Source organism: Hevea brasiliensis, chromosome 11 (assembly GCF_030052815.1).
Source record: "Hevea brasiliensis isolate MT/VB/25A 57/8 chromosome 11, ASM3005281v1, whole genome shotgun sequence".
In the NCBI taxonomy this organism is placed as follows: domain Eukaryota; kingdom Viridiplantae; phylum Streptophyta; class Magnoliopsida; order Malpighiales; family Euphorbiaceae; genus Hevea; species Hevea brasiliensis.
The window spans coordinates 13157899-13184798 of NC_079503.1; the positions used below are offsets into that span (position 1 = coordinate 13157899).

The window sequence follows — 26900 nt, forward strand, 5'->3', positions numbered from 1 at the left end:
GACCAAATGAACAGTACGTGTTCATTTGGTTATAACTCTCTCTATACTGGTTCAAATGACCTAAAATTTTACCAATGGAAAGTATAGACATAGGGATACACTTTTCATGAAGACCACTTAACCCATTTTTGCCTTTAACCAATTCAAATTATTAGCACAAGTTGGGTTACTGAAACTGCCAACCCAAAAAATGACCAAATGAATAGTACGTGTTCATTTGGTCATAACTCTCTCTATACTAGTCCAAATGACCTAAAATTTCATCAATGGAAAGCTTAGACATAGGGCTACACTTTTCATGAAGACCACTTGACCCAGTTTTGCTTTTAACTAAATTAAATTGTTAGTACAATTTGAGTCACTAAAACTGCCAACCCAGAAATTGTCCAAAATACTGTTCCTTTGGTATGCTTGACCAGTTTTGGCAAAAATGCCATAACTTGGTCTCCAAAGCTGCAAATTGAGTGAAACTAGTGCCAAAAGTTTTATAAGATATAGCACAATAATTTTTATGTTTTGACCAAGCTCTAGAAACCATTGCATCCTAGGGAAAATATTAGCCAAAGTTAGGAATTGAAATCTGGAAAATGTTAATTTGAACCCAGAATGCCATTTGATACCCGTGTGTTCATTTGACCATAACTCCCACTAGGAAATTCCATTTGAGATATGCCAATATGATATGGAAACATGATACTTAGGGCTACAACATTGATTTAGACACCTTTGCCAAATTCTAAGTATAAAGATCCTAAAAAGAGGGTCAAACATACTGCCCTGAAGTTGGTTATTGCCCTTATAGGACTGAGAGTCCCGGTTAATACACTGATTATAACTCACTATACCAAGCTTGAAAAATTATGAAATTGTACCTGGGAGTCCCTAAGACATAGGGGAACATATCTTGTGAAGGAACCTAAGTCTAAAAATGACCATAAAATGATCAAATGACTGGTCAAAGTTTATTGACCAGGAATTGTAAATTCTGGACAGCTTAGAGGCAAAGGGACCAGTTATGGTATTTTGACCATAACTTGAGTTCTATAACCCCAAATTCAGTAATTCAAAAACTGAAATTCAAGTTTAAACATAGAGGAGCAATTGTTATGAAGGAAGTGTGACTAAATAGACATCCTAACCTAGTTAAATTCCTAGATAAAAATAACACATCGACATGAACCTAAGGAAAGGTTCATGGAAAAAAGGCTATATATGATAATTAAAATACTCATAAAGATAATTAAACATTAAAAATGATATGAATATGTAAATTGGGACTAATGTCCTATTAATATGAAATTAATGGTACCAATGAACAGTACCAGAAAATAGTAACAGTGAATAGTGCTAAAATAATTAAAAATGTTTAATTGCCCATAGTATACCTAGACTTATTTATTTAGTTTGGATCGATTGGTATACCAATTAGGGACCACAGATAGCATTACTGCTTACAGAGCAAATCATGAACTGACAATATATGTCTGATATGATTGTTCTACAGGCTATATGCCTATCCATTGGCCATTATGCCTACTTTATTTCTGGCTTTACAAGCCTGACAGCGGGTCTCTTGCCCGACAGCTGGCCTCGTGCCTGACAGATGTATACAGGGTAGACACATGGCTGTCTAACCCGTATACTCCCGTGTATCCAGCTTTTATAATTTGTTATAGGTTTCTTGGGCATTGATAATAATTAATTAATACTGAATATACAATAAGTAAACAGGAAAGATCCCAATAATTTAAATTGTTTCCAAAGTATAATAAAAAAATGTAAAAGACCCAGAAATTATGATTCGCAGATATTAATTCAATTGTTTAATTATTGTTATTATAAATTATGCACCACTAAGCGTTATGCTTAGCGCGTTGGTTTTCCATCGCGTAGGTACTGGAGATCAAGCTCAAGACGCCACAAAGACCACCACAAGAGTATTCGGACATTTTCGACGGATCCGCAAGGTCCGAGTCACCTCATCAGTCTTTTGTATTTTGATAGGGCCCATGTATAGACTAGTATTTTGATTCATTATGTTTAATCATAATGTAATTACTAGTTATGATGTATTTCATTTTAGACTTGTAATTAAACTTGAGATTGAAATGAAAACTTGTAATTTATTATCTATGAATTTCTATATGAATGCAATAGATGATACTTCATTTTGAGATCTCATAAATAATTGTAAATGATATGATACAAGAGAATATGATATGGAAATGTGTGAAATGAATATGGCCATGTTAACAAGTGATTAGTGGAACCCGCCAGATGCTAATAAAATAGGGAAGGCTCTGTCCAGGTCTCCACAGAAATAAGATATATAAAAAAAAAATTTTACACATAGATTACTACTTTTAAATGATATTAAAAGTTTACAATAGATATGATAAAACAAGATAGGGTGCTCCGGCACCGAATGTGGTACTCCTCGCTCGGCTACACTGTAGACGAGTGAGGGGCGTCACATTTAGTACTGAACATGGTTCATAAATAATTATATCAAAAGCATAATTACATGAGTTTAAAATATACATAACAAAAGTTTACAAATACAAAAGACCAAAAGTAGACTAATGTCCTACCAATGCACTACAAGTGTGAGGTGACTCTGGACTCTGTGTGCAGATCTGAAAGCTCACCCAGTATGAGATCTGCTGGACTCCCCAGCTATGTCTCCAGTACCTGCGCGTGGCAAAAGCGACGCGCTAAGCAATTCTGTTTAGTGGTGACAATATAAAGTAAAATAACTAAAATAACATAAATATGCAGAATGTATGTTTACATTTTAGGTAGACTTAATTTCTGGCATTTATTGCAGTATTATTCGATTAAAATTTTGTAAGATTCATTACTATTGCCCGAGTAACCCATACTAGTCGACTGGATTGGATAAACGGATAAACTGGCACTGAGTACTAAGTACCTCAGACCATCACACCATCGGTCACATTGTGTCTCCTGGTGTGCAACAGAACAGCTAATAAGCTATAATAATCATTAGGGATAAAATTCAAGTATAATAACTCAATCAATATAGCCAAAGGCTATTTTATCACAAAATGGCACGTGAGGCCATAAAATACAGAATGGCATGAAGCCATATGCAGTACTGCTAACAGAACCCTATTGGCATACCAACCTATCCAAACCAATCTTGTTAGGTGTACTAGGGCATGTTACACTCTTAAGTTGTATAATTCTTGAAAGTTAAGTTTATGTGTTACTATTCATTCCATTAGTCAACAAAAATGTTGACTTTTGCATAGACAATAGGTACATTGGTTTTAATGCTCCCAACATATCACATTTTGCATTCTAAATTGTTAGTATTGGTTGCTAATACCATTTCTAAACTTAATGTTAATTATTCAAAATTTTCAGATTTCAAGCCTTGTATTTACTGTTCCATTAGTTATTTTTGCAGTGGGAATTTGGCAAAGTTGTCAACATGAAAGTTGTTCCTTATTGTGTCTAGTTACATTTCTTTTTTTTGAATCACTCCATTTGGAGTTTTGTAGCTCAAGTTATGGTCTAAATACCATGACTGGCCAGATTGCCAACTTCCCAGATTTTCTGGACTGACCAATTTATAGTGTTTTGTGCAGTGAATGCAGGTCACCTTTAGAACATGTTATGGTCAAAATTTGAGTTAGGTTTCTTCATGAAAGTTATAGGTATATGTCTCAGCTATTTGCTGGTAAAATTTCAGATCAATTGGACCTTTCTACACTGAGTTATGACCAAATGAATAAATACTGTTCATTTGGTCATTTTGCCCAGGCAGAATGCAGGTCACCCAAATTAGGGCAATCTTTAGGTCAACTTACTTTGATTTTCTGGGCATAGTTTCTTCACCAAAGTTGTGCCATTATGTGTTTAACTTCATGTCCAATTGGCCTTGCACCAATTGAACCTCTACAACTCCAGTTATTGCTGCCCAAACCTGCTGGACTCATGGTGAGTCCTGCAGGTCAGCCAAGGCAGCAACACTAACTTCAATTCTCACTACACAAACCACTTCATTTCTCATTCACACATAACCAAATGGTCACTAATTGACCATTAAAACTTACTTTCACCATTGCATGATCAAAGTTTCAATTTCATGCTTAAACCCTAACCCTACTATCTCCAAGCATGCATACACTTACCTTCCATTATCCTAAGCAATATATTGGTGTTAAAGGCAGCCATAATATCATTTTAATTCTAAGAATTCTTCAAAATCCTACCAAGTTTAAGGCTGTCAAAATTTTAACAAGACATACACATGATGTTTACTCAATTTTCTTGCAAATTTGCATTAAATACCACTCATTCAACATGAATTGAAAGAGATAAAAGAAGTTTGGTCACTAACCTCTAAGGGAATGAATTTCAATCTTGCAAGAACTCTTCCTTTCTCCTTCTTTTTGCTCCCAAAAGCTTCACTAGGATGAAAGAGCAAGATTTTGTGTTGGGTACTTACGCTTTAATGGGTGAAAAACCAAAGAAATCAAGCTTTGGTAAGCTTAACAATGGTGGACAAGGGAAGAGAGGGTTTCGGCTTGGAAAAGATGAAATGAGCTTTTGATTTTTTTTCTTTCCTTTTTCTACCCATTAAGTCTTTTTAAATAAATTTGTTCCATGTGTCAACATTTGATTAGGTGGGAGGATTATAATGACATCATTATGATGTCATAAGTCCAATTTCTCTCATTTTCCATCCTTTTCTTGCCTATTTAATTCCAATTAAATTTTTAACAATATTTATTCACATTTTGTGTCATAATAATTATTTACTTAACTAGATAAGTCGGCCAAAAATCACCTCTGAAGGTGAAATGACCAAAATGCCATCCGTTTGGCTTAACAGACTAAAATTATCTGTACCGATTGAAAAATTTTTCTAAGCATTTTCTTGGCATTCTAATGTCATAGGAACCTCAATGACCCTTCTCTGGAGTCCCAAAAATTATTTTATGAATTTTCCCTCAGGTCTAGGGCTCCTAGTTGCGAGAACCGCCACTTCCCACTAGATTACCCATCGCTAGGGCACCGGCTCATTTAACTTGGTTGTATTTTATTTCTAAAATTTTTCCTAAATTTTTCTTATCAATATTTTAGTTAATTATGGTTCCTCACTTTAGTTTAAATATTTTTCCGAACGTTCTAGCTATCCGGACCGACACTGGTCACCAGAATAGTAGAATGTACGGAGTTGCTACAGGGAGGGTGTTACAAAGTGGATAAGATCCAAAGGACAGGAAGAAAGCTCGGTAAAGCTAGTTATAATGATGAGGATAAGAAGGAATAGGTATGCTAGGAACACACTAAGAGAAGTTTAAAACAAGTTATTATGAGATGATAGATTAAAGGAATAGTGAAGCCTCGATCTAAGTGCCAATGTATCAGAAGTAGGCCATATAATAAGAAGCTTTATGAAGAAGTCAGGATATTCTCATTCCCGAGGAGGAGTGAGAATCGATAAAGTCACTTGGACTGGGTAGTCAGGGAATATAAACACTTTTGTCATATAAGAGAAGAGACCCAGTTTGCTTTTCAATGTTGATAAATGGTACACTTAGCCCTTGGAGGGAACTCTACCTAACTAGTTACCTAAGATGGACAGAGGTTGGTCTAAGTATCTTAGTGATGACACAAATAGATTGGAAATTTGAAGTATCATGAAAATAAGAAGATGCATAGGTGTTGACTATTAAGGTCATAGGACAAGTAAAGATTTTGAACGGAATGCCTATGATGGGTGCTACAGGAAAACGTCTCATAGGATACCATAGAATAAGGAACATAAGTTATGTTATTGGGGAATAGAGGTTGTTAGAATAGAAAAATGGGGACCGCAATCACTAAGAGACATGTTAGGATCCAGTGAAAGAGAGGTAAGCACCAAGGTTGATTGAATTTATGAGACATCAAGTCGAGTGCAGAGAGATATAGTGAATACTTGAGATGTCAGAAAAATGGTCAATGAATAGCTAAGAGATAAGAGCATCTCTAGGAAGAGATGATGACAGTTAGGACACTATTGTAGAATCAGAGAGTAATAAAATGTCATCTATAATATATGAAGAGCTTGAAGAATAAATGTTTTACCAATCTCTGCATAGCTAGAGGAATAATGATTGCACTTATTCCAATAATCTTCTTCTCTTTATCCTCAGTTGTTTGAAAATTCAAGGACGAATTTTTCTTAAAGGGGGAAGAATGTAATAACCCAATTTTTCAAATAAATATATTTTTATTATTTTTCTCTTATTGAGCTAATAATTTATTGATATTTTATTCATGAATTTAAATTAATATTTTACTATGGAATTTCATCCATATTAAATGTTTAATAAAATATTATTTTATATTATTAACAATTGATTTAGTGGTCACTAATTTAATTATTATTATTATTATTATTATTATTATTATTATTATTATTATTATTATTATTATTATTATTATTATTATTATTATTATCAATTTAGATGTATTAAAGAAAAATTAGAGACTTATGTGAACAAATAAGAAAGGTTCAGGGATTTAAAAAAAAAAAAACCCAGAAAATTTAAAACGCAGCCCCCCCCCCAACTCTCTCTCTCCTCGACTCCACTCTCCCCCTCACTTTCTTCCCCCCACTTCCATCCCAGCGGCCAGCATCAGTGCCGGCGAGGTACCGTAGGCCTTCCCCCATGTCAGAACAACCACCAAACGGTGGCAGCACCTAGCAGGAGGCAGTAGAAAGAGAGAGAAGGAGAGAGGAAAGAGAGGAAAGAGGGAGAGAGCGCGCGACAGGGGCCCTACTTTGCAGCATCGCCCTGGCCGACTTCGACGGCCGTTTCAGGTGATTTCAAGTACCACGGACTCCCAATATGATGAACTTTCAGATGAGACCAGTGGCACCCGTTTGGTCCCCGGAGGAAAGAGAACTGGTGAGGAAAAGTTGGAAGAAAATCATATGGGTTTCTTGGTTTTCGATCACTTTTCCGGTGATCCGACCGTCGGATCGGAAATCCGAGACCACCGATGGACTCAGAACGATGAAATCTTCAAAATGGGACCAACTCCACTTCGATCGGATACCGTTGGAAAAAGGCGATAATTCGACCGTCTAGATCGCTTGGTGAGATTTTCGAACTTTTTTTATTTTTAAAATTTGAAAATAATTTTATGATAATTATTAACAATTTTTAGGCATAATTTAGGTGCAATCAGATCGAAGATAGCTAACCGATGTCGGGACCGCATTTTCAGCCAGATCCGGCGGCCCGACAGCCTGTCTCAGAACATGATCGATATTATAGTCAATCCTAACATTTTCAGACGTTCTGGATGCGCTCCAGGTGTCAGAATTGGCATAGATAAAGCCGAACTCCAAGTTGCTCATTTTCGGCTAATACCGATTTAGAATAAAATTCATAAAATATTCATGGGTGATTAGAAAATTATAATTCCTTTTGCATTAGCTCTACAATATTGCTAAGGACTGCGGGACAAAATTTTAGAATTTTTAGAGCTTGTCGGAGTGAATTTTTATGAAATGTCAATTATAGGGACTAAAACATAATTTTTTAAGTTTATGACTGTTGTCTGATTTGGAGGGCGTAGGAGGGGCCATATAATGTTGATGAGATGTGATTGTGGAAATTGAGAATTTAGAAGTGTTATTTGAATCTTTGTGCAGATTGGTTAGGTCCTAGGTATAGGAAAACTCTGCAGAATTTTCGACATGAATTAGGTTGTATGTTGTCTCTTTAGAGTTTTATTTTGACTTAGTACTAATAAATTTATAATATAATTATTTAGGTGATCGAAGTCAACTATTTTTCTCCATTCAGCAGCCACAATAGTCCTCGGTATACTATAAGTAAAATATTAAATTTAATTATAATTTCAATATTATTATATATTCAGGTATGCCCATGCATCACTTATAAGTATGTATCTATGGAGTTAAACACTAGGCACTTTTTATATTGCATTCTTAATTGATGAATTGCTATGGATGTTATTTGTGGTAATTAGGAGCAGTATGCGTGCGTTGGCGTCCGCGTGGTATTGAATATGGACAGGATGGGTAGACACGGCTTGAGAGACACTCGCTGGGACCCGGTCCTTTATGGATAAGTCAGGATAGACACATCTTGAGAGACACTCGCTAGGACCCCACATTTGGTTTATTAAGCTAAAGTCCTGCTTGAGAGACACTCGCTGGCAAAGGTTGGATTAAGAGGGCTGTATAGGGGATCAGCTCCCACATATGTATTGCTTGACATTGTTGGATGCGTGAGTGCTCTAAATTGCCTTTTTGCTGTTATGATGTGATGTGTATGAAAATTTTGATAGTGTTGCATTCCACTCTTTAGGATGCATTAGCTTTAGATAGCTATAGAAATTATACTTAAAATTGGTATTTTACTCTCTGAGTCGAACGCTCACTCCTGTTCACCATATTTTTCCAGGCTACAGAAGGAGACCTTTTTCAAAATAACCTGTTCCTTTCCTCGCAGGTTATGAAAAAAAAAATTACTTAACTGTATTATTATTATCTAAATTTATAATTTATAACTCCGCATGTACTAATAGTAGCATTAATCCTGTCAGGGATTGCATGAAATTAAGTTTTTGTATTAAAAAATGAAAAAATTTTATGAGTTTTAAATAGTTTATAAATGATGTAACAGGGTTGAGCTGGGCTTCCCTAATTTTAGTTTCTGATAATTACTGGGTTAAGTTGGCCCGAAATAAAATTATAACAGTTTAATTTAAATTATTTTATATGCATATTGAACCTAAATTGTGGGACTGATCATGGGTTTGAGAACAGTAAGGCTTACTACGAATCTCGGGGGTTTTATGCCTGCCCAAGTCCTAGTACCGGTCCGGCCCATAGGTTGGGTCGTGATAGAAATATTATTAAAAATTTACAAATATTTAAATCAAAATTTATTAAAAAATTGCATAAATATTCCTATAACTTTTTTTTTCCCAATATTTCTTGACTTCAATCAAACGCCAAATGGAATTCAAATTTTGTTTTCTTTTCTTATCAACCAAACAATAAACTTTTAACTTCAAAATTTCCTTTAGAATTTCCTTTATACTTTTAAATTGAGATACCTTACATATAATTTACCCTATGAACAAGATGAATTCTTACCTAAAAAATAATGTACAGGAGATGGTGAAATGACCATTTCATCCATATTATTAAGGTTTCAAATAATTTTTCTGTTGAACCAAAGGGTTCAGAGACATGCTTTTATAAATATAATTTGAAAAAAAAAAATCAGCCTACTGACCACACTCTACTGTGCAGGCCAATGCACATCGTACGGTTAACGACTGCATCAACTATATCAAACTTAAGTTGGAGCCGACTCTCATTTGCATCTATGAAATAACTGAATGTCTTATATCAGTTACAAATTAACTTATTGATAAGAGACATCAGGGAGAGTAAGCAGCAGTGCAATTGCTCTCACATAAACTCCAAGAGTGTCTACAAAAGTGACCTCAAAACCGACGACTTAGCGATAATTTCTCTCATGATGCTCCAACTTTCTGAGCTTTATTTGGTCGACCAGTCGAATGATTATCTCTAGATCGGGGGTGTTTACCACCACCTCTCTGGTGTTTTCCTCTCCTGTAAAAGCATAAACAAAAGTTTAGACTCATGATAACAGGAATGCCATGTGAGCTCCTCAATTATATAGAGCAAATAACCATATTTTACTGCAGCAATTGCAGATAGTTTACAATCCAACTTAAAATGGGAAGTATAAAATATATTAAGTCTGACCTTCCGCGGTTGCCTTTATTTTCCCAATGTTTTTCTTGATTGCCACGCAGCAGGTTCCAGTACTCCTCCTCTGCCTCACCTATGAGCACAAAAAAAGAAAGAAAAACAACTTTCTATCAGTTCACATCTTGTCATGCAGAACTGTGGCCATGAAAGGCCCACCAATCGGAATGCAATTTAGAAGGAAAAGGAAAAAAGAAAAGAAAAGAAAAGAAAAATATTAAACTAAGTGACAATATAAGAACTCGAGCAACACTTTGAACTCGACTAAAGCTGACATTGGAACCTACCAGTCACTGGTTCTAAAATGGCAACGAAATTCTTTACAATCAAGCCACCTTCTTTAGCTAAGACTGCAGTTGCACGAGCTTTCTGTGCTGCTTCAGGTTGTTCAAATCTAACATATCCTGAATCCTCTCCAATCTTGAAATCAACGAACTTAACCAAGGAGGGAAAAAAATGACTAGGAGTCAATGCAATGCAAAAAGCACAAAAAACCAGACCAACTTCTAGTTACAAGTTGCAAGAATTCTTCTCCATCCTAACCAAATGATTGGAATAGAAAGAAAAGGACCGACACTAGAGATGAAAGATTCAAGTACAGCGCACAGCTTCTTGATGGTTTTGACCTTTGATTTGAAAAATAACATAATTTAGCAAGCAGGATAATTATGGCCCAATGAAAGAAGAGGGAACCTTCATAGTACCTTGACAGTGCCAAATTTTCCCAAGACAGCCTTCAAATCTTCACGCAATACAACATTCATGTCGTCCCTATAGGCATCAGCTTTGGATTTCCCCTCTTTTTCCTTGTCCTTTCCAGTGGGATCTTCAGCAGACTTCTCCCCTTCTTCCACTTGTATTTCTTTACTTTCAGAGCCAATTTCTTCATTGGCCTTTTCTTCCTTTCCCTCCTCAACATTCATCTCATTATTTTCTTTATCATCAGATACATTCTCTGACTCCTTCTGTTCATTTTCTTGAGCATCGTTCTCTGAGGATTTTAATCCTCCGTCAGCTTTACAGACCTTTGAATCAACACTGACAGGCTCTTGAGCACCATCGCCTTCCACCGAATCTCCAGCTGACAAGCCCTTTAAAGTAAATGCGACGATTAAACCCTTTGGATAGCTGTTATCATAACATGGAGAGATGAATTCAACAACAACCATCAGAGAAAAAGTTCCACAAGAAAAAAAAAGATTGGTTGTTACTAACGTTGCTTCTGCATTTGAATAGTTCTTGTTATTTGAAACTGTCAAGAGGCGGGAATTTTTTAATTCCTCTTCTTGTTTTGCTCTTTCTGCATCAAATTCCTTCCTGATTTGGACAAAGCATATATTAGAAGGAAAAGGGGAAAAAAAAAAAAAAGAGAGCAATTCTCTTGGACAACAAAAATTTTGTATTACTTCATACTTTATAACCACATGTCCATTATTCAAATTAAAAAGAAGAATATGCATGCATGATTAGCATGACAAGAAACTATTACAATTATAGCTTACTTTGGTTTTAATTCTAGTTGTACACCACCAAAAACCAAACTTTGCTTCAAAACATTTTCAGCATCTTCCTCTGTTGAGAACTCAATCAATGCAGTGCCACAAAATACCCTTTTGTCTGCCACGTGACGAGGCATCCTCACACTTGACACCTAAAATGGGTAGAAAGATTCTCAAGCTTTAAAAACCATAAACACACGAAGCAGTTAATTTCATGTGGCATCGTTGATAATCCAAAACCAGTCACAGCCACTCGTGGGACCATCTATTACCTCATATTTTCCTAAAAATGATTCCACATCCTCCCGCTTCACATCATACTCTAGAGGTGATGCAGCAATTGTTCTTATGTCCAATTGCTCTGTTGCCTCTTCTGGCTTTAAGAGTGCAGCAATCCTACCAACTTTCTTCCCTAAGATGGACAAGCCAACAAATAATTTGGTAAGAAAAATTACATTTTCTGTGAATACCAGGCAAAACAACAGAAGACAGATTCGGTTCTTGACCTATAATTCAGATTAGTTTGCTGTTTTGGAGCCCAAATCAACGGTCAAATCAGATATTCAACTAGGAAAATTCCCAGATTTAGAAACCCAATCCCACTAAGACAAACCAACAAAGAAAACAAGTCAGAAAGCTTGAATTGTTGAAGGGTACTTGCATCACCCTCTAAACGTAGTAGAAAGATAAAATTGCTGCAGCCTTATGAAATCGAAATCTAATAGCACAAAGGACAAAACAAAATGAAATAACTCCCTTCTAAGCCATGAAGTTAAACCGAAGTTCCACTGAGCAAAGATTTTAGAAATCTCAGTTCAGCGAAATTAACTAAGCTGATTTTCTTTTCTTATCGTGCGATTCACTCATTACCTAGACAAAGAGTAAAAGAAATTTAGGGACAAAAAAAGGGGGCAAAATGACAGAAAAGTTACCATCTTCAGAAACTTTAAGAGAAGTAGATTTCCTAAGAGTTTCAGCAACTGCCTTGACAGTATCTTCCGGCACCTCTTCGGGCTTCAAGTCCTTCAATTTCAGATAACCTTTCATCTTCTTAAACGAGCATATCAATGCAAGACTCACCACTTTTTCCCGGAGTCAAGATCAACAATTTCCAAACAAACAACAAAGAATCTAATCTGAACTAAAGCCAAGCTCACAATCATATACAAAAGAGCAATGATATTAAAGTGCAAGGATACTGCCATCCTCACTGGCGTTGATAGTTCTTCTCATAAAATTGTCTCTAGGGAGATTGCTATCACTGAAGTAAAACTCCACCTGAAATACACAGCACAGGAACCAAATAGGGAGAAGTTAATAATTTATTATGCCATTGAACAAGAAATCGAACTCCAGATTATATGCAACACACCTGTCTAAGGACTTCTTTCGCCGTCCCTTCTTCCAAAGAAGGCATCGCCATTATCGTACAGCTGAAGGTAGAGAGAGAGAGAGAGAGACGGAAAAGGAGAGAGAAGCTGATCAATCAAAAGCAAGAGAGAGGGATTTAACTTTTGTAAGTGCGTCCTGTGAACCGCACACGGTTGAGGGTTTAGCTTCTCCGCGGTTCACGGTTTTGTCGTGGCAGCAAACCTTTAGACAAAAATCAAGATGATTTGACTTATAAGCAAATTAGTTTTACATATAATTAAAGAGTTTTATATAAACTAGCGTTTAATTTAATTTTTAAAGTTAAAAAGATAAGAAACATAAATGAAGATATTTTATTTTAAAATTATTTTTTAATTGAATAAAAAATTATTTTATTTTTATAATTTTAAAAAATATTAATATTATTTTTATTTTAACTATTATAACACTTAAATTATATATCTTTTTTAGTAATGTTAATAAATTAAATTACTTTTAGGAACTTTTTAATCAAACACTTAAATTATTTAAAAATTTTTTTTAAATAATTTTATTAAATAATTAATTATTTATTTTTAATTTAAAAAATTATTTTAAGTCAAAAATTAAAGTAGGTAAAAAAGTCAAACACCTTATAAATTAAAAAAGAAAACTAAATTAACCTTTTTTTTAAAAAAAAAAATATATGGAAATTTTTTTCCATAAGAAATATAGTTAAAATTAAATTTTAAAAATATCCAGATAATATTTTTCACATGAAAAATGTTATGTAATGTAAAGAAATTCTAAAAACAGATAATGATAGAGTTGTTTTGAGATTGTAAAAGTGGATAAAAACTGAGGTTCTGTTTGTATGGGGTAAAAAAAGGATAAGTAATATGGAAGGGTAATAAAGGGCATGGACAAGGAAGATTAAAGGGGATTACAATAAAAAAAAATATTTAGAAATGGGTGAATTAAGGTTACGTTTCGTAGAATGTAATGTAATATAATCAATTATATAATACAATTAAATTTGTAATGTAATGTGATATAATTATCATTACATTCATATATTTAGTTGCAAAATAAAAATATAACTAATGTAATATAATGTTAATTTTTATTTTAATATTTAATTTATTTAATAATGCTAATAATAAATAGTAATTCAGTGATTGATAGTCAAGTGGTAATGATGACTAAGTGGTGGTAGTGGTGGTAGCGACAACAATAGATGGTGTGGCGATAGCAAGGTGAGTTAGCAATGGTGATAGTGGCTAAGTGCTGATTGAGGTGACAATAGCTAAATGGTGATGGCGATGGTCAACTAATGGTAATATTATAGGATGATGGTGATGGTAGTGGTGGAGTGGCGGTGGTGGTAGCGGTGGTGATAATAATAGTGATAGAATAGAGATAGTGGTAGTTGTAGCAATGGTGGCCGGATAGTAGTGATAATATTGATAATAACTATAAAAAATGAAAACATATAATCATAATTACATATATTCTTATGTGTAATGATTATTATGTTACTTTAATTAATTACATTATCTAATTGTCATTACATTACGTTAATTTTTTTTTGTGTTATCAAACTGCGTAATCAAATATATAATATAATCACAATTATATTGCAACTTTGATTATGCCATACTAAACATGACCTAATGGAAATATATAGAGAGATAATATGTATTTTTTATGATTGAGAAGAAGTGAAGGACGAAAAACTTAAGTGGTGCAGAAATAAAAAACACATACACAATGGGATTAATGTGCAAAATATAGATCGACTACAAAAAAGGGTGTAGAAATAAAAAAGTCCTAGGCCATACCTCCTATTATTATCTCTCCTTTGAAATGTAAGAAAAATTGAGATTTGAGGGGTAAGGCGTATCCTTACTTACCTTTACTCTCCATTAATTCACCCATTTCTAAACATGGGACATAATTCCTTACTTTTCTTTACCCATCATCCACCCTCATCTAAATATATCCTAAAACTCAATTATTTAGCTATTTGAATTTTTAAATTAAAAAACATATTTACAAGATTGAGTAGTTATCCTTTAGTCTTACACTATGTCTGGGAGAAATTTAAGGAGACAACGTAAGATTTTTTTTTTTTTTTTTAAGTAAAGTAAGATAAGGTAAGGTAATAAAAAGTAAATATTTTTTAATCTTATTTTATTTGAGTGGAATGTATGGGAAAATAGGATGAAATATGATATAACAAAAATATCCTTATCATATAAGGAGATATATTTTAATATTTAAATTAATCATTTTTTAAATAAATTTTAAGAAAAAATTAAATAAAAAAATCTAAAAAAAAATACTATTTTTAAATAAAATTTAAAAATAAATATATAAAAATCAGTATAATCTAACAAATGCAACAAGAAATGCATTGACCCATAAGTTGAAAACTAACATTTATCAAAAAAAAAAAAAAAAATGAAATGATATCAATCTTTGATCCTCTGAACTTGTCAAAATCGGCACTGGTAAAAGAAAACATAGTTAACATAAAATATTTAATTTAATAAAAAATAAAGAGATAATATTGGAAATAACACATTCAAAATCCACCAATTTGATGCATAAAAAATGTAGGTTTTGAAAGTTTTAAAAATTACCTTTCTTCAAAAAATCCAAAAGTATGAGAAATTATATAGTCTTTCTGTCTTATAAAAATGAACTTACTTTTCTTATTTGTCCCAAATTTGCAACTAATCATCTACCCACGTGTTCCACGGTAATAATTTTAAGCTTTATTTTTAATTTTTATTTTATTTGAATCAAGTGAACTTAAAATTATTGAATTATTTATTTCCATTATATATTGCTAAAAAATTATATTATATTAATTTTTATCTCAATATATATTAATTTAGTAGTATTTAGTTTAAATCGAAATCATATATCAAAGTAAAATAAATATATGAAAAATTCTGTAAAAAAAATTCTTAAAATATAATGATAACATTTTATATTTTTTAAATAGAATTATTAATTTTTTAATTATGCCAAATGCTAATTAATGGTGAATAGAAGTATCCAATTTTGTTTATTATTTACTTAAATCAATAATTAAAAGATATAAATTAAAATAAAAATTTTAACTTAATTAAGATAAAATTATTAAGTTAAGCATTATCTAATGCTAATAATTAAATTTATAGTTGGTAAAATATAAATTAAATGAAATTTCAAGCTTACTAAAGTCTTACCTAAGTTACTTTCACTTGTATATATATAAAGTGAAATTTAGAATATTTCGTATATTTAAATAAAATTATTAATTTTTAATTATATTAAATGTTAATTAATGGTGAATAAAAGTTTCAAAATTTGATTAATAGTTTTTAAATCTTTAGCATTGAACCTAAAATATTTATCAGATGCTATAAAAGCATCTTTTTCATTGATTAATCCTTTTGTAAATGATAATAACACTACAATAGTGACTTTCAACCCAAAAAAATAATAATTTATTGAATAAAATTGTTAAGTTTATCATTATCTGTTTCTTTTTCGAGAAGCAATTTGATTATCTCACAGCTTACGGTTATTTGAGCGTGTCAGATACTGAGTATATCATTTGGAATTGCACTCTTACTTTTCAAATCAAACGATTGTGGGAACTGAATCTATTGTATGCAGTTTCGTCAATTTCACGAATAACAAGTAGTTAAAGGCAAGTGAATCAGAATTGAATACTGGCTAAAATCTTATACAAGAAAATCAAAACGCAATTGCCAAGCATAAGGTTTAGTGCAAATTTATTGTCGATCATTAAGAGTTTAACAAGTAAAAGAAGCTTGATCAAATTATTTTGAAATTTCATAATACCAATCAAAGGTTCAGAATAGTGCTGGGCCTGCAAAAGGCCTTTTGTTTATAGAATCAAGGAGATAAATATATTTAAACAACTTCAGCTTTCAAATTTGAGATTTTCCATACAGATAGATTGGGTTGTGGAGATATCAGCACAAATTATATAACACCCCAACTTTTAGAAATAATAAAGATGGATGTATTAGAAAATTAAAATACAATTTATAAAAATTTTGAGGAAGAAGTTTAATTTTAATTTGGACTTGTAAGTGAAGTTTTTGAAGTTTTAGGATGGAAAATAGAATTTTGAAAAGGTTAAAGGATCAAAATGAAATTTCTTAAAAAATGACAGTTGGCTGCCCATCTTCTTCTCATTTTAGCCCAAGTGATTGTCTTCTCCAGTAACATAAAAAAAATAAGAAATGAGAAAGAAAGGGACGAAAAATGGGAGGGAGAAGGAAAAGAAGAAGGGAAGAGAGGGAGAAGTGATCGGAAAATTGGGGTTTCACTAGTGAAAGCGGGCACGGACAATTAGAGGAGATGGATTGTGGGCTAAAGTGCTAGACATCAGAGAGAGAAGAAAGAGAAAGGAAAAGAGATTGAGTTTTGGAAGCATACTTCGAGCAAATGGTCAAGATTTAAGTAACAACTTTAAAATTCTTAAACTTACAATTTTATGCATTATAAAACTCTACTCATCAGATCATATATCTCTATAAATCAATAATTCTTGTAACTAAATTTTCAATTAGATTAGAAAAATGGTGAACTACTGTAAGATTTCTAGTTTTTGACATTATTCAAAATAAATTTAACCGTCTTTTTATTCTTTGAAAATTAAATATATATATATACATTAGTTTTAGATGAACTGACGAAACATATACAAGAGAGTATTCCTTGGTGCATGATGTTTGCGATGATATTGTTCTGATAGATGAGACACGAGAAGGAGTCAATAGAAAGTTAGAACTTTGGAGAAGTACTCTAGAGTCAAAGGGTTTTAAGTTAAGTAGAACGAAGATAGAATACATGCATTGCAAGTTCAGTGAAGTGGAGTTAGTAGATGGGGGATGTGAGGAGGATGTTAGTCATAGGATTAAAGCCGGATGGTTGAAGTGGAGATGTGCTACGGGAGTTTTATGTGATCGTAAGATTCCCAATAAATTGAAAGGAAAATTTTACTGTACAGCCATACGACCGGCTATGTTATATGGTAGTGAGTGTTGGGCACTGAAAGAGTCGTATGTATCTAAGATAAGATTTGCAGAGATGAGAATGTTAAGGTGGATGAGTGGCCATACTAGACTAGATAAAGTCCGTAATGAGAGTATTAGAGAAAAGGTAGGAATGGTGCCAATTGAAGATAAGTTGAGAGAAGGGAGATGGTTTGGTCATGTGAAGCGTAGACATACGGAGGCTCCAGTTAGACAAGTAGAGCACATTAGGTTAGAGGATAAAAAAAAAAAGGGGTAGACCTAAATTGACTTGGAGGAGAGTAGTACAACATGACCTAGAAGCATTACACATTTCTGAGGATTTAACCCAAAATCGTTCAGAGTGGAGAAAGTGAATCCATATAGCCGACCCCAAATTTTTGGGATAAAGGCTTAGTTGAGTTGAGTTTTATATATATATATATATATATATATATATATAATTATTCAATAAATAATTATTACAAAATTTAAACATTTGTTTTTAAAAATTTCTTATAATTAAAATTTAAAAATTTTAATAATAAAACTTCAAAAATAGCTTATATTTTTTTTTCTACTTTATTTATCCTTTGATTGGCACATATCAATTAATTTAAAAAAATAATAAAAAATAATCTATTAATAAACTTATTTCAAAATTTAAAATTGAAAACTACATAATTTTATATCTTTTATCAAATATAAAATTTATCGGTTACTATTAAAAAATTTGTTTATTAAAACTTAAAATAAATTCTAATTAATTAAAATTTAATCATTAACAAAATTATAATTTCAAAAATATTAAATGAAAATTATATTATATTATTAAAATAAAACAATAAATAATTTGCGCAACGGGTGCGGACAAAACAACTCATTATAATTGTGTTTAGGAGAGAAATTTTGATAGACGCGAAAAATAATTAATTATTTTTTATATTATTTTTATAAGTAAGAAATTTTATTGAGTTTTTTTTTTAATCTATACATGTGGGAATGCAGCCACAAATTTTTAATTGTAAAAATGTAGAATCCGTACTACAATAGTAATTGCACGTGATTTTGAATTTTCAACATTACTTGAATTTCCTTCCTTTGTTTAGTCCATTCAACACTGAATTTTTCATTTTCATTGGTGGAAAAGAAAAGACTTGGAACTTCATTACACTAAATTGATAGTACAGAATTTTCCACCTTGCATATATGCATATATTGAATCTTGAAGTTTGAAGGGACTATTGCTTTTAAAGGGTGTGGGGAAAAAAAAAAAAAAAAAAAAAAGAGGGAGTAATCCCAGCACAGTCTAATCATGGTTAAGGTTTATTAATTTAATCCAACTTTGAGTATGGGGGTAGAAGGATTGGTTCATTGATGATTTCATTCACAGCGCTAACCATCTTGTGTGGACTTGAATACTTATCATCACCCATGTAGAAGAGGTGCAAGACCTTGCTCATCTTCCAAAACAAATCTTTGCAATCTTTAGGAACCACGCTTCCTTTTGTTTGCTGAACCATTCTCAGTAATTCTCTTCTATGGCTCTCTATGAGTCTTGTAACCTCCTCCTGAGCCTCCTTTTCAGTTACGGCTCCACGACCATGTACTATAGCTAATGACACACTATTCAGTTTTCCTTGTGCACCTTCTCTCTGCAAGTTAATTTGCATCAATGCACAGATGGAGTAAAGATGAAGTTGGTGAATAGAAATTGATGTATGGTTATTATATTTATATATACTGAGGAATTAACCTAGCTACATATACATACCGCAACGGTTACGCAATCATTTAGAAGTCGCCCAATTATGCTGACATGCATGAAGAGATTATTGTACTCCTGGGTTTCCACAGCTTGCTCAGGAAGCTTAGATCCCATTAAATAAAGTGATATGAGAATAACAGGTCCTAAGGCAAATGATACATATCCATTTGTAATGTACTCATACATTGTCGGCACTAGTTTGTTTTTGGCCCATTCAGCTTCCTTTAACATGGTATCCAGCAGAGTGATCCACTACACACATGAATATAAATATATTATTAGATGATTACGTTAAACATATAAATTAGCAAACTAATTAATTAAAATGAATACTTCTTACAATATCAATCAAGTGCTTTTTGACGCATCGGCCTTGTTGTTTGCTAGCCTTGTCAGCAAGGTCATTAGTTGTGCCATAAATTGCATAAAAGAGTATCTCCACATCTTTGGACTTGAATCCAATTGTTGAGTGTTCATCCCATCTGAGTTTCAATAGATAATTTAATTTGTTAGCTAAACCATAAAATGGATAATAGAAGCTCTAGTATATTACATATATGTATACTGAAAAATTCTTGTTTAGACTTAATCTATTATGAATTTAAGACATAACATATATAATAAAAATCACATGTAAAATAGATGAAATCGTATGTTCATATCTTGAATTCATGATGTTTCAAGTCTAAGTAAATTTTTTCATATATACCTCTGAATCAATTCGATTAGATTTAGAAGTTCCTCCATTGAACCAGCAAAGTCGAAGAAATCATCAACAACTGTTGTTAGAACAGTGTTTTGAGCCCATGAGATGCGAGCATCAGAAAGATCAGGGTGGGAAAGGACTGCGGCAATGGAAAAATGGGCATATGCGATCTTCTGCCTTGCAAACTTCAATTTATCCAAATTATATTCTTTGACCCATCTGCTTAATTTTATTCAAAAATAAAATTTAAAATTAATTATTCAAAGAAATTCCTTTTTTCTCCATTGGCTACGAGAAAACTAAAACAAAAACAACGGACTAGTGAAATTACCTCTCCAAATAATCCAGTTCTTCGCGGTGTATGGCCTGACACTTATTGAAGTCTTGGAATGAAAGTGTCAAGAGATCTCTGTTATCAATATTGAAATACCTATAAAGAAAAAAAGAAGATATTATTATTATTATTCAAAAATATAAACTTCCTCACAGTTACAGGAAATTATTTGTGTCTAGCACACTAGATTTTAGTGCTCCTAACGCTCATATAAATGTGAGTGCTACCATAAGTTATGAGAAGTAGATCTCACATTTATGTGAGTGAGGGAGCACATGCTACTGCGGGTGTCTATTGTAGAATTTACCCTTATATAGATATAGTCTATTATGTATTTATATCTTGGGTTCACGATGAATTTATACAAAAATTTTCCCAACAAGAGATGTCACCTTACCTATAAGATGTTTTAAGAAGTGAAATGTTGTCTACATTGTAATTCTCAATGTAGCGACGACTTTCAGTTCTTTCCAAACTGGCGTATGGATGCTTCAGAGCATAATCCACCTGTAAATTTAATATTATTTAATTATTTTTAATATAAGAAAACATTAATTAATTGAAAATGTGATTTGCTCAAGTGTTGTACCTCATTATGCAAACTCTTGTCTTGAATCGCCCCAGTACTCACTAACTCATTTTCAAGGTAAGTTCTTGTCCAATCATAAATTCTTTCAAGAACAGGTTCATTTGGAAATATTATCATCTGTGAAGCCTTGTATAACTCCAAAGCAGAATTTATATCACTCATTGAATTTAAAATATTTTCTTGTTTGTCAAAATTTGCCAATGCATCTGCACCAAGACATATAAAAATTAGGGCTGTGTATGGTTTCTAATTTAGAACTGAATTGAAGGACGGTACCCAAATTGAAATAAGAACCATCATTATAAGAACTAAACCATAGCAAGCTAAACTTATATTTATTGTTTTGATTCAGTTTTAGTTTTTTATAAGAACTGAATCGAAACTGAATTTAAACGTATGTTATACACACACTATTGTATGATGTTAATACTATTATTTTTGTTTTTATTTTGATGTTAGAAATTTAAGGTTATTTTTATTCTTTTGAAATGAACGCAGGAATGCTATAGTTTTAGGTGTAAGAATCAAGATTTGTACTGAAATTGAAACTAAAATTGCAATCGAAATGGAACCGAAACTAGAATTGAAATCGTACCAAAATTGTTTAGAACTTATCTAGAATTGGAGTCAAATTTTAGTTCCAATTTTAATTCCTAAAAATTAAAAAATTAAAGGCTTGATTCCAATTTCAACTCTTAGTTAGAACTAGACTCGAAGCCAAAATCGAACACCCCCTAATAGGTATTCCAATGGTAAGCTAAGTAAGTACTAACGCTCAAACACCTCAAATTCATAGATGGAAAAATTTTACCTGAAGAGATTTCGTAGCCATTCATCCGTAGAAGTCGAAATCCCAAGGCACAACATGCAGGGTCTAAAAATATTTCTTCACTGCCTTGCATCCAAGATCTGTTCACCAACCCACTTAATCATTTCATTTCTTAATTAATTACTAGAAGGGATTATTCAATGCTTTCAGAGCAAATACTCCCTCTCTATAAATATATGAGTTTCACTTTACTGTAAACAAAAATTTTGTGTATAAAGAATCACTATTTATTATGCTCCTGGAGCATGCTTTAATTTTCCAATTAATAAAGGGTTAAGTGAGGAATCACCTGTATATATCATCTAGTGTGGTTGCTATTACTTCTGTGAAATTTCTATCTATTCCCAGCTTTATCAAATTGTCAATCATATGGAGACGGGGATAGATATCCAGGGGATAAATGGTAGGAACTGTAAAAGAAAAATTTTAACTCAGCACATGCAACATAAAACCTCAAGTATATATATCTGAAAAATGCCATAATTTACATCTAAAATTGAGTGTATTACAACTTAGTTTAGGAGGTTCGTCAAAACCCATAATTTAGTTATCTATTTTCAATTTTAAATAATTGAGTTGAAATCAATTTTTGTTTTGTCAACAAATTAGTATCTATGTCCAAATTTCATCAAATTTATCATTAATTATGGGTTAAATAAACAAAATACTTTTAATTTTCAATTTGAAACAATTAAATCTCTAAATTTTTATTTTATTAACAAAATGATCCTTGCATTTAAATATATTAAAATCTCTTCAACTGTTCAAAAATATTTGCATTTCGTATGCATATTTATGATTTATAAACCTTTTACATATATATGGGTGTGATAAGAAATATTTAATATTAGAATAATATATATATATATATATATATTAGTTTTTCATGATTTATAGCAAACTCTTATGAGTAAATATTATATTGATAAAATTAATAATTTTCACAATGTGATCATTTTTATTTATATAATTTTATAAGAAAATTATCAATCACATTAACTTTTTTAGAATTCCTATCACACTAGTTTTAATTATTACTTAAGAAATAAAATTTTAGACTATATAGTGACAAATTAGAGTTTTATGAGAAAATATAAAGAAAAAAAAATTAGGTAAACTATTTTTTATTTAAACTATTTCTCCTTTTTCATATTGTACAAGTTATTAATTTGATTAATATAATACATTATATTTATAATATACTATACACGTATAAATAAAAAGTTACCATATTGTGTAATTTATTAATTTGGTTAATGTAATATTTACCCATAAAATATTGCTATAAATAATGAAAAATTATAATAAAATTATTTTACCCTTTTAATTTTAAAAGTTTCTTATGAAAATAACACATATTTAATTAATTTAAAAATTATAAATACAGAATGACACAAATATTTTAACGCATGTATTCTTAATGATTTAGAACACGAGTAGAGGATATCTTAATAAAATTATATTTATTATATTTTAGACATAATATATAATATATTATATTTTACAAAATATATCTAATTATTTAAATAATATATATAATAATTTAAATAAAAATATTTTAATTATTCAAATATAAAATTCAGATGAAATGTCTTCTTTTGTTAATAAAATAAAACTTAAGAGACTTATTTGTTTCAAATTGAAAATAAAGTTAAAATTATTTTAGTTATTTTTTTATATAATTAATGGTAAATTGGTTAAATTTGGGTGGATGAAGGAATTTGTTAATAAAATAAAATTTTAGAGTCTAAATTATTTCAAATTGAAAATAAAGGATTTAAGTTGTGGGTTGTGACAAATCTTATTAATTAACTTGTAATTTAACTTCTATCGACTAAATAAATCTAAAATTTTACCTTATTTACTAATTATACGTAAAATTTTTAATTTTAAACAATTTATTAATATCTTTCAATAGCCTTAAAAATAAAACTATAAATGATCACCTGCGTTGTCGAATTTTTTCACCAGTGAGGATAGGTACTCTAAACATTTTTCATCATGAAGATGAGTTAGAGCAGCTGCAGTTGCAGATGGTGAATTGAAGAGTGAGCCGTTGCTTCTTTGATATTTCATTAGCTCTTGCCAATCATTTAATCCGGTCAGTCCCTCTGCAACGTATGCAAGACGGTTTGTCTCTCCCAGGAAACTGCACAAGGAGGAACTCAGTATTAAAATATAACGCCAAGTCAATAATTATTCATAAAAGTTGAATAATAAAAAATATATATATTTATGCCTTTTAATTTCCAAATCTCTCTTGAGAAGCATCCCCTCTATTGCAGAGTTGTTGAAAGAAAGATTCAAGCCCGTTTCTCTGGCATGCTCAATCATGCCTGGAAATATTATATCAAATCCACGCGGAGAACGTTGATGCTTGTCAGTGGCAGCCCAAATGTTAGAGGCGATGAAGTCCAGACCTTTATGTACAAGTTGGTCTGCAACATTCCATTTGTGTAGAGCTAGTAGACAGGCCAACGTGGAAGAGAGTGAGTCTTTAATTAGGAGGGGATGGGCAGGGTCGAGAGCCCATGAACCATCAGGCTGTTGATTCTCCATTATCCAGTTCAAGCATTCTGGGAAAAGAGGCTGCTTGAAACTATTCTGAGAGGGTACCATCGCAACCCATGCAGTGTCATATGAAGAAACTGGCAGCTCAACCTTATCTTTCTTCAACATTTCTTTGATTTTTCTAAGTGAATCTTTTGTATTCTGTAACAGATTAAAATGTGGAAATGTGCCCATCTTAATTAGTTGATTAAGAGTTTATAATGTTTCATAAAAAAAAAAAAGAAAAATTAGATCTTCATAAGAAAGAGAGTGTGCTTACCACAACATTTTGCTGCTTTTTATTGAACAGTTGTAGAGATGGGTCTGCGCAAGCTCAATACAAAAGAAAATAAGAGAATTGCTCCTTAATAATATATATTTATTTTATAAATATATAAATACATTTATATTTTAATAAAATTATCAAAATTTAAAAAATAAAAAATAATTTTCTCTTTTTTAAAAATCGAGTTATTTTTTTTAAAAATGGCTTAATTTTTACTTTTACTAGGATAATATTTTTTATTATTTAATTTTTCTAAGTGTATCAAATATAAAAAATATAAAAAATATTATCTAAAAAAATATTTTTAATGAAATTTAAATATGTGTAACAAAAATAAATTATGCGGTTAGCGTTCTTTTTCTATTACCTGCTGAGTTTGGCTCTCCTTTGGTGCTTTGTGATAGCACAATCTTGAGAGTCCCAGTGCATGAGAGCATCATTATGTTAACTCTGTGGCAACTGTTAACTCTCCTGTGTGTGTGAGAGAGAGAGAGAGAGACAGAGAGAGTAATGGTGCTTCCACAAAACTAGAGTCCTACCTATATTTATAGAGACAAATTATTTTATCTTTATATATATATATATTAATCATGTGATTTAAGACAAAAATAATTTAATTGAAAATATTAATTTATGGCCCCACTTATTCGCAATTTGACGAAATAGCAGGGAAGGAGCCAAGGAGGCTCAACGACTCTCCTGCTCCTTCAAGCTGTCGTAGGATATGCATATGTAAAATACAAGCATGTGCATATATTGTGGCGCCACTTGTTCGCAATTCGATGGAATATCAGGGAACAAGGCTCAATGACTCTCCTGCTCCGTTAAATTAAAAATGACGTACGATATATATATATATATATATATATGAATAACATATTTAATTTAAAATAAAAATTTATTTATTTCAATTAAAAAATATTAAAATATTTTTTAAAGTTTAAAGCAATAAAAAAAATTAACCTTACTCAAATAAAAAAATTAATCTATTTTTAAAAAATATTTTTAAAAAAATAATAATTTTTTGATTTTTTAAATTTTAATTATTTTATTAAAATATAAAAATATTTTTATATCTATAAAAAAAAATATATCATTTAACTAATATTACTCTCCACAAGTGGCTTGCGCATTTGTTGAAAGGTTTGAAAGCAAAGGTGGCCATTGAAAGACATCATAGCTGGTTGAGTTAAAAAAAAAGGAGTCAATGTTAAGCCGCCACATTTGAGAGCGATGATGATGAGGCTGCTTTGCTAGACTTAATTTTTGTCCCCAATATTCCAATTTGGCCTCCATTGTGATGATGAGGAGATAATACATTAATCTTAGATTGGTTGAAGGGTCATTTTTCTTTAATTAATTAATAACAATTTAATTATTATAAAATTCAATGCAGGCCTCAAATTGCTAATTAATAATATTAAATAAACAACTTTCCATTATTGAGCTAAAAAAATACAAATTGAAGCAGTAGAATCTTGACCCGCTGCAAATAAAATATTTACACGTTGATCGACCGTTGTGAAGAATTGTCAAAAAAACATTATTATATAATTTTTATTTTTTAAATTAATAATAAATTTTTAATTCATTATTTATTTATGAGATATAAAAAAATTAAATGTTTAAATTACCAAAGATTTGAAATGTATTGATGCTAACAAATTTTAAAATCTGTTGATAAAATTTTAAAAGAAAAATTTCGTCTTTCTATTTAAAAACCTTGTTTTTTTTTTCTTTTCGTCTTTCTATTAAATATTTTAAAAGAAAAATATTTACACATGCACATGCACCGTTATGAAGAAACCTTTAGAGTACCTTCACATGCACATCACTAATTTATAGTTAATCATATATTATATTTGAATTAAATATATATTTCACAGTCTAGATCTATCTGAATTGCAGAGATTTTCCATAAAAAAAAATTTGAAACACCTTTAGAGCATAATATTATATTAAGGTTGAGCCGCCAAAGAAGAAAAAAAAATAAAATTTTGTTTTATCTTCACAATTAGCTTTTGAAATATAAATTCCTGTCAAGAATTCCACTTCCTCTCGAAATACAAGAAATGATTACTTTACTCCTGGAACTATTTTTTTCTCAATTTGGAAACTATACAACGTATGCTTTAACCATTT

The 26900-nt window shown here is 31.3% G+C and overlaps 2 protein-coding genes across 2 annotated transcripts; both read right to left on the minus strand.

Moving 5' to 3' along the window:
• Positions 1–9226: 9226 nt before the first annotated feature.
• On the minus strand, positions 9227–12810 carry LOC110660481 (la protein 1). Its single transcript, XM_058129897.1, has 10 exons — positions 12677–12810; positions 12504–12582; positions 12237–12386; positions 11577–11716; positions 11308–11456; positions 11021–11122; positions 10510–10933; positions 10093–10240; positions 9803–9881; positions 9227–9646 (listed from the first exon to the last, which is right to left on the minus strand). The coding sequence occupies exons 1-10, from the start codon at positions 12725–12727 to the stop codon at positions 9547–9549; spliced, it is 1422 nt and encodes a 473-aa protein (XP_057985880.1). The 5' UTR covers positions 12728–12810; the 3' UTR covers positions 9227–9546.
• Positions 12811–18881: 6071 nt separating this feature from the next.
• On the minus strand, positions 18882–25258 carry LOC131170577 (ent-kaurene synthase, chloroplastic-like). Its single transcript, XM_058129898.1, has 13 exons — positions 25126–25258; positions 24753–24796; positions 24162–24634; positions 23869–24071; positions 22212–22332; positions 21905–22002; positions 21094–21299; positions 20902–21011; positions 20502–20600; positions 20174–20389; positions 19805–19946; positions 19471–19716; positions 18882–19351 (listed from the first exon to the last, which is right to left on the minus strand). The coding sequence occupies exons 1-13, from the start codon at positions 25196–25198 to the stop codon at positions 19031–19033; spliced, it is 2352 nt and encodes a 783-aa protein (XP_057985881.1). The 5' UTR covers positions 25199–25258; the 3' UTR covers positions 18882–19030.
• Between the last annotated feature and the right edge of the window lie 1642 nt (positions 25259–26900).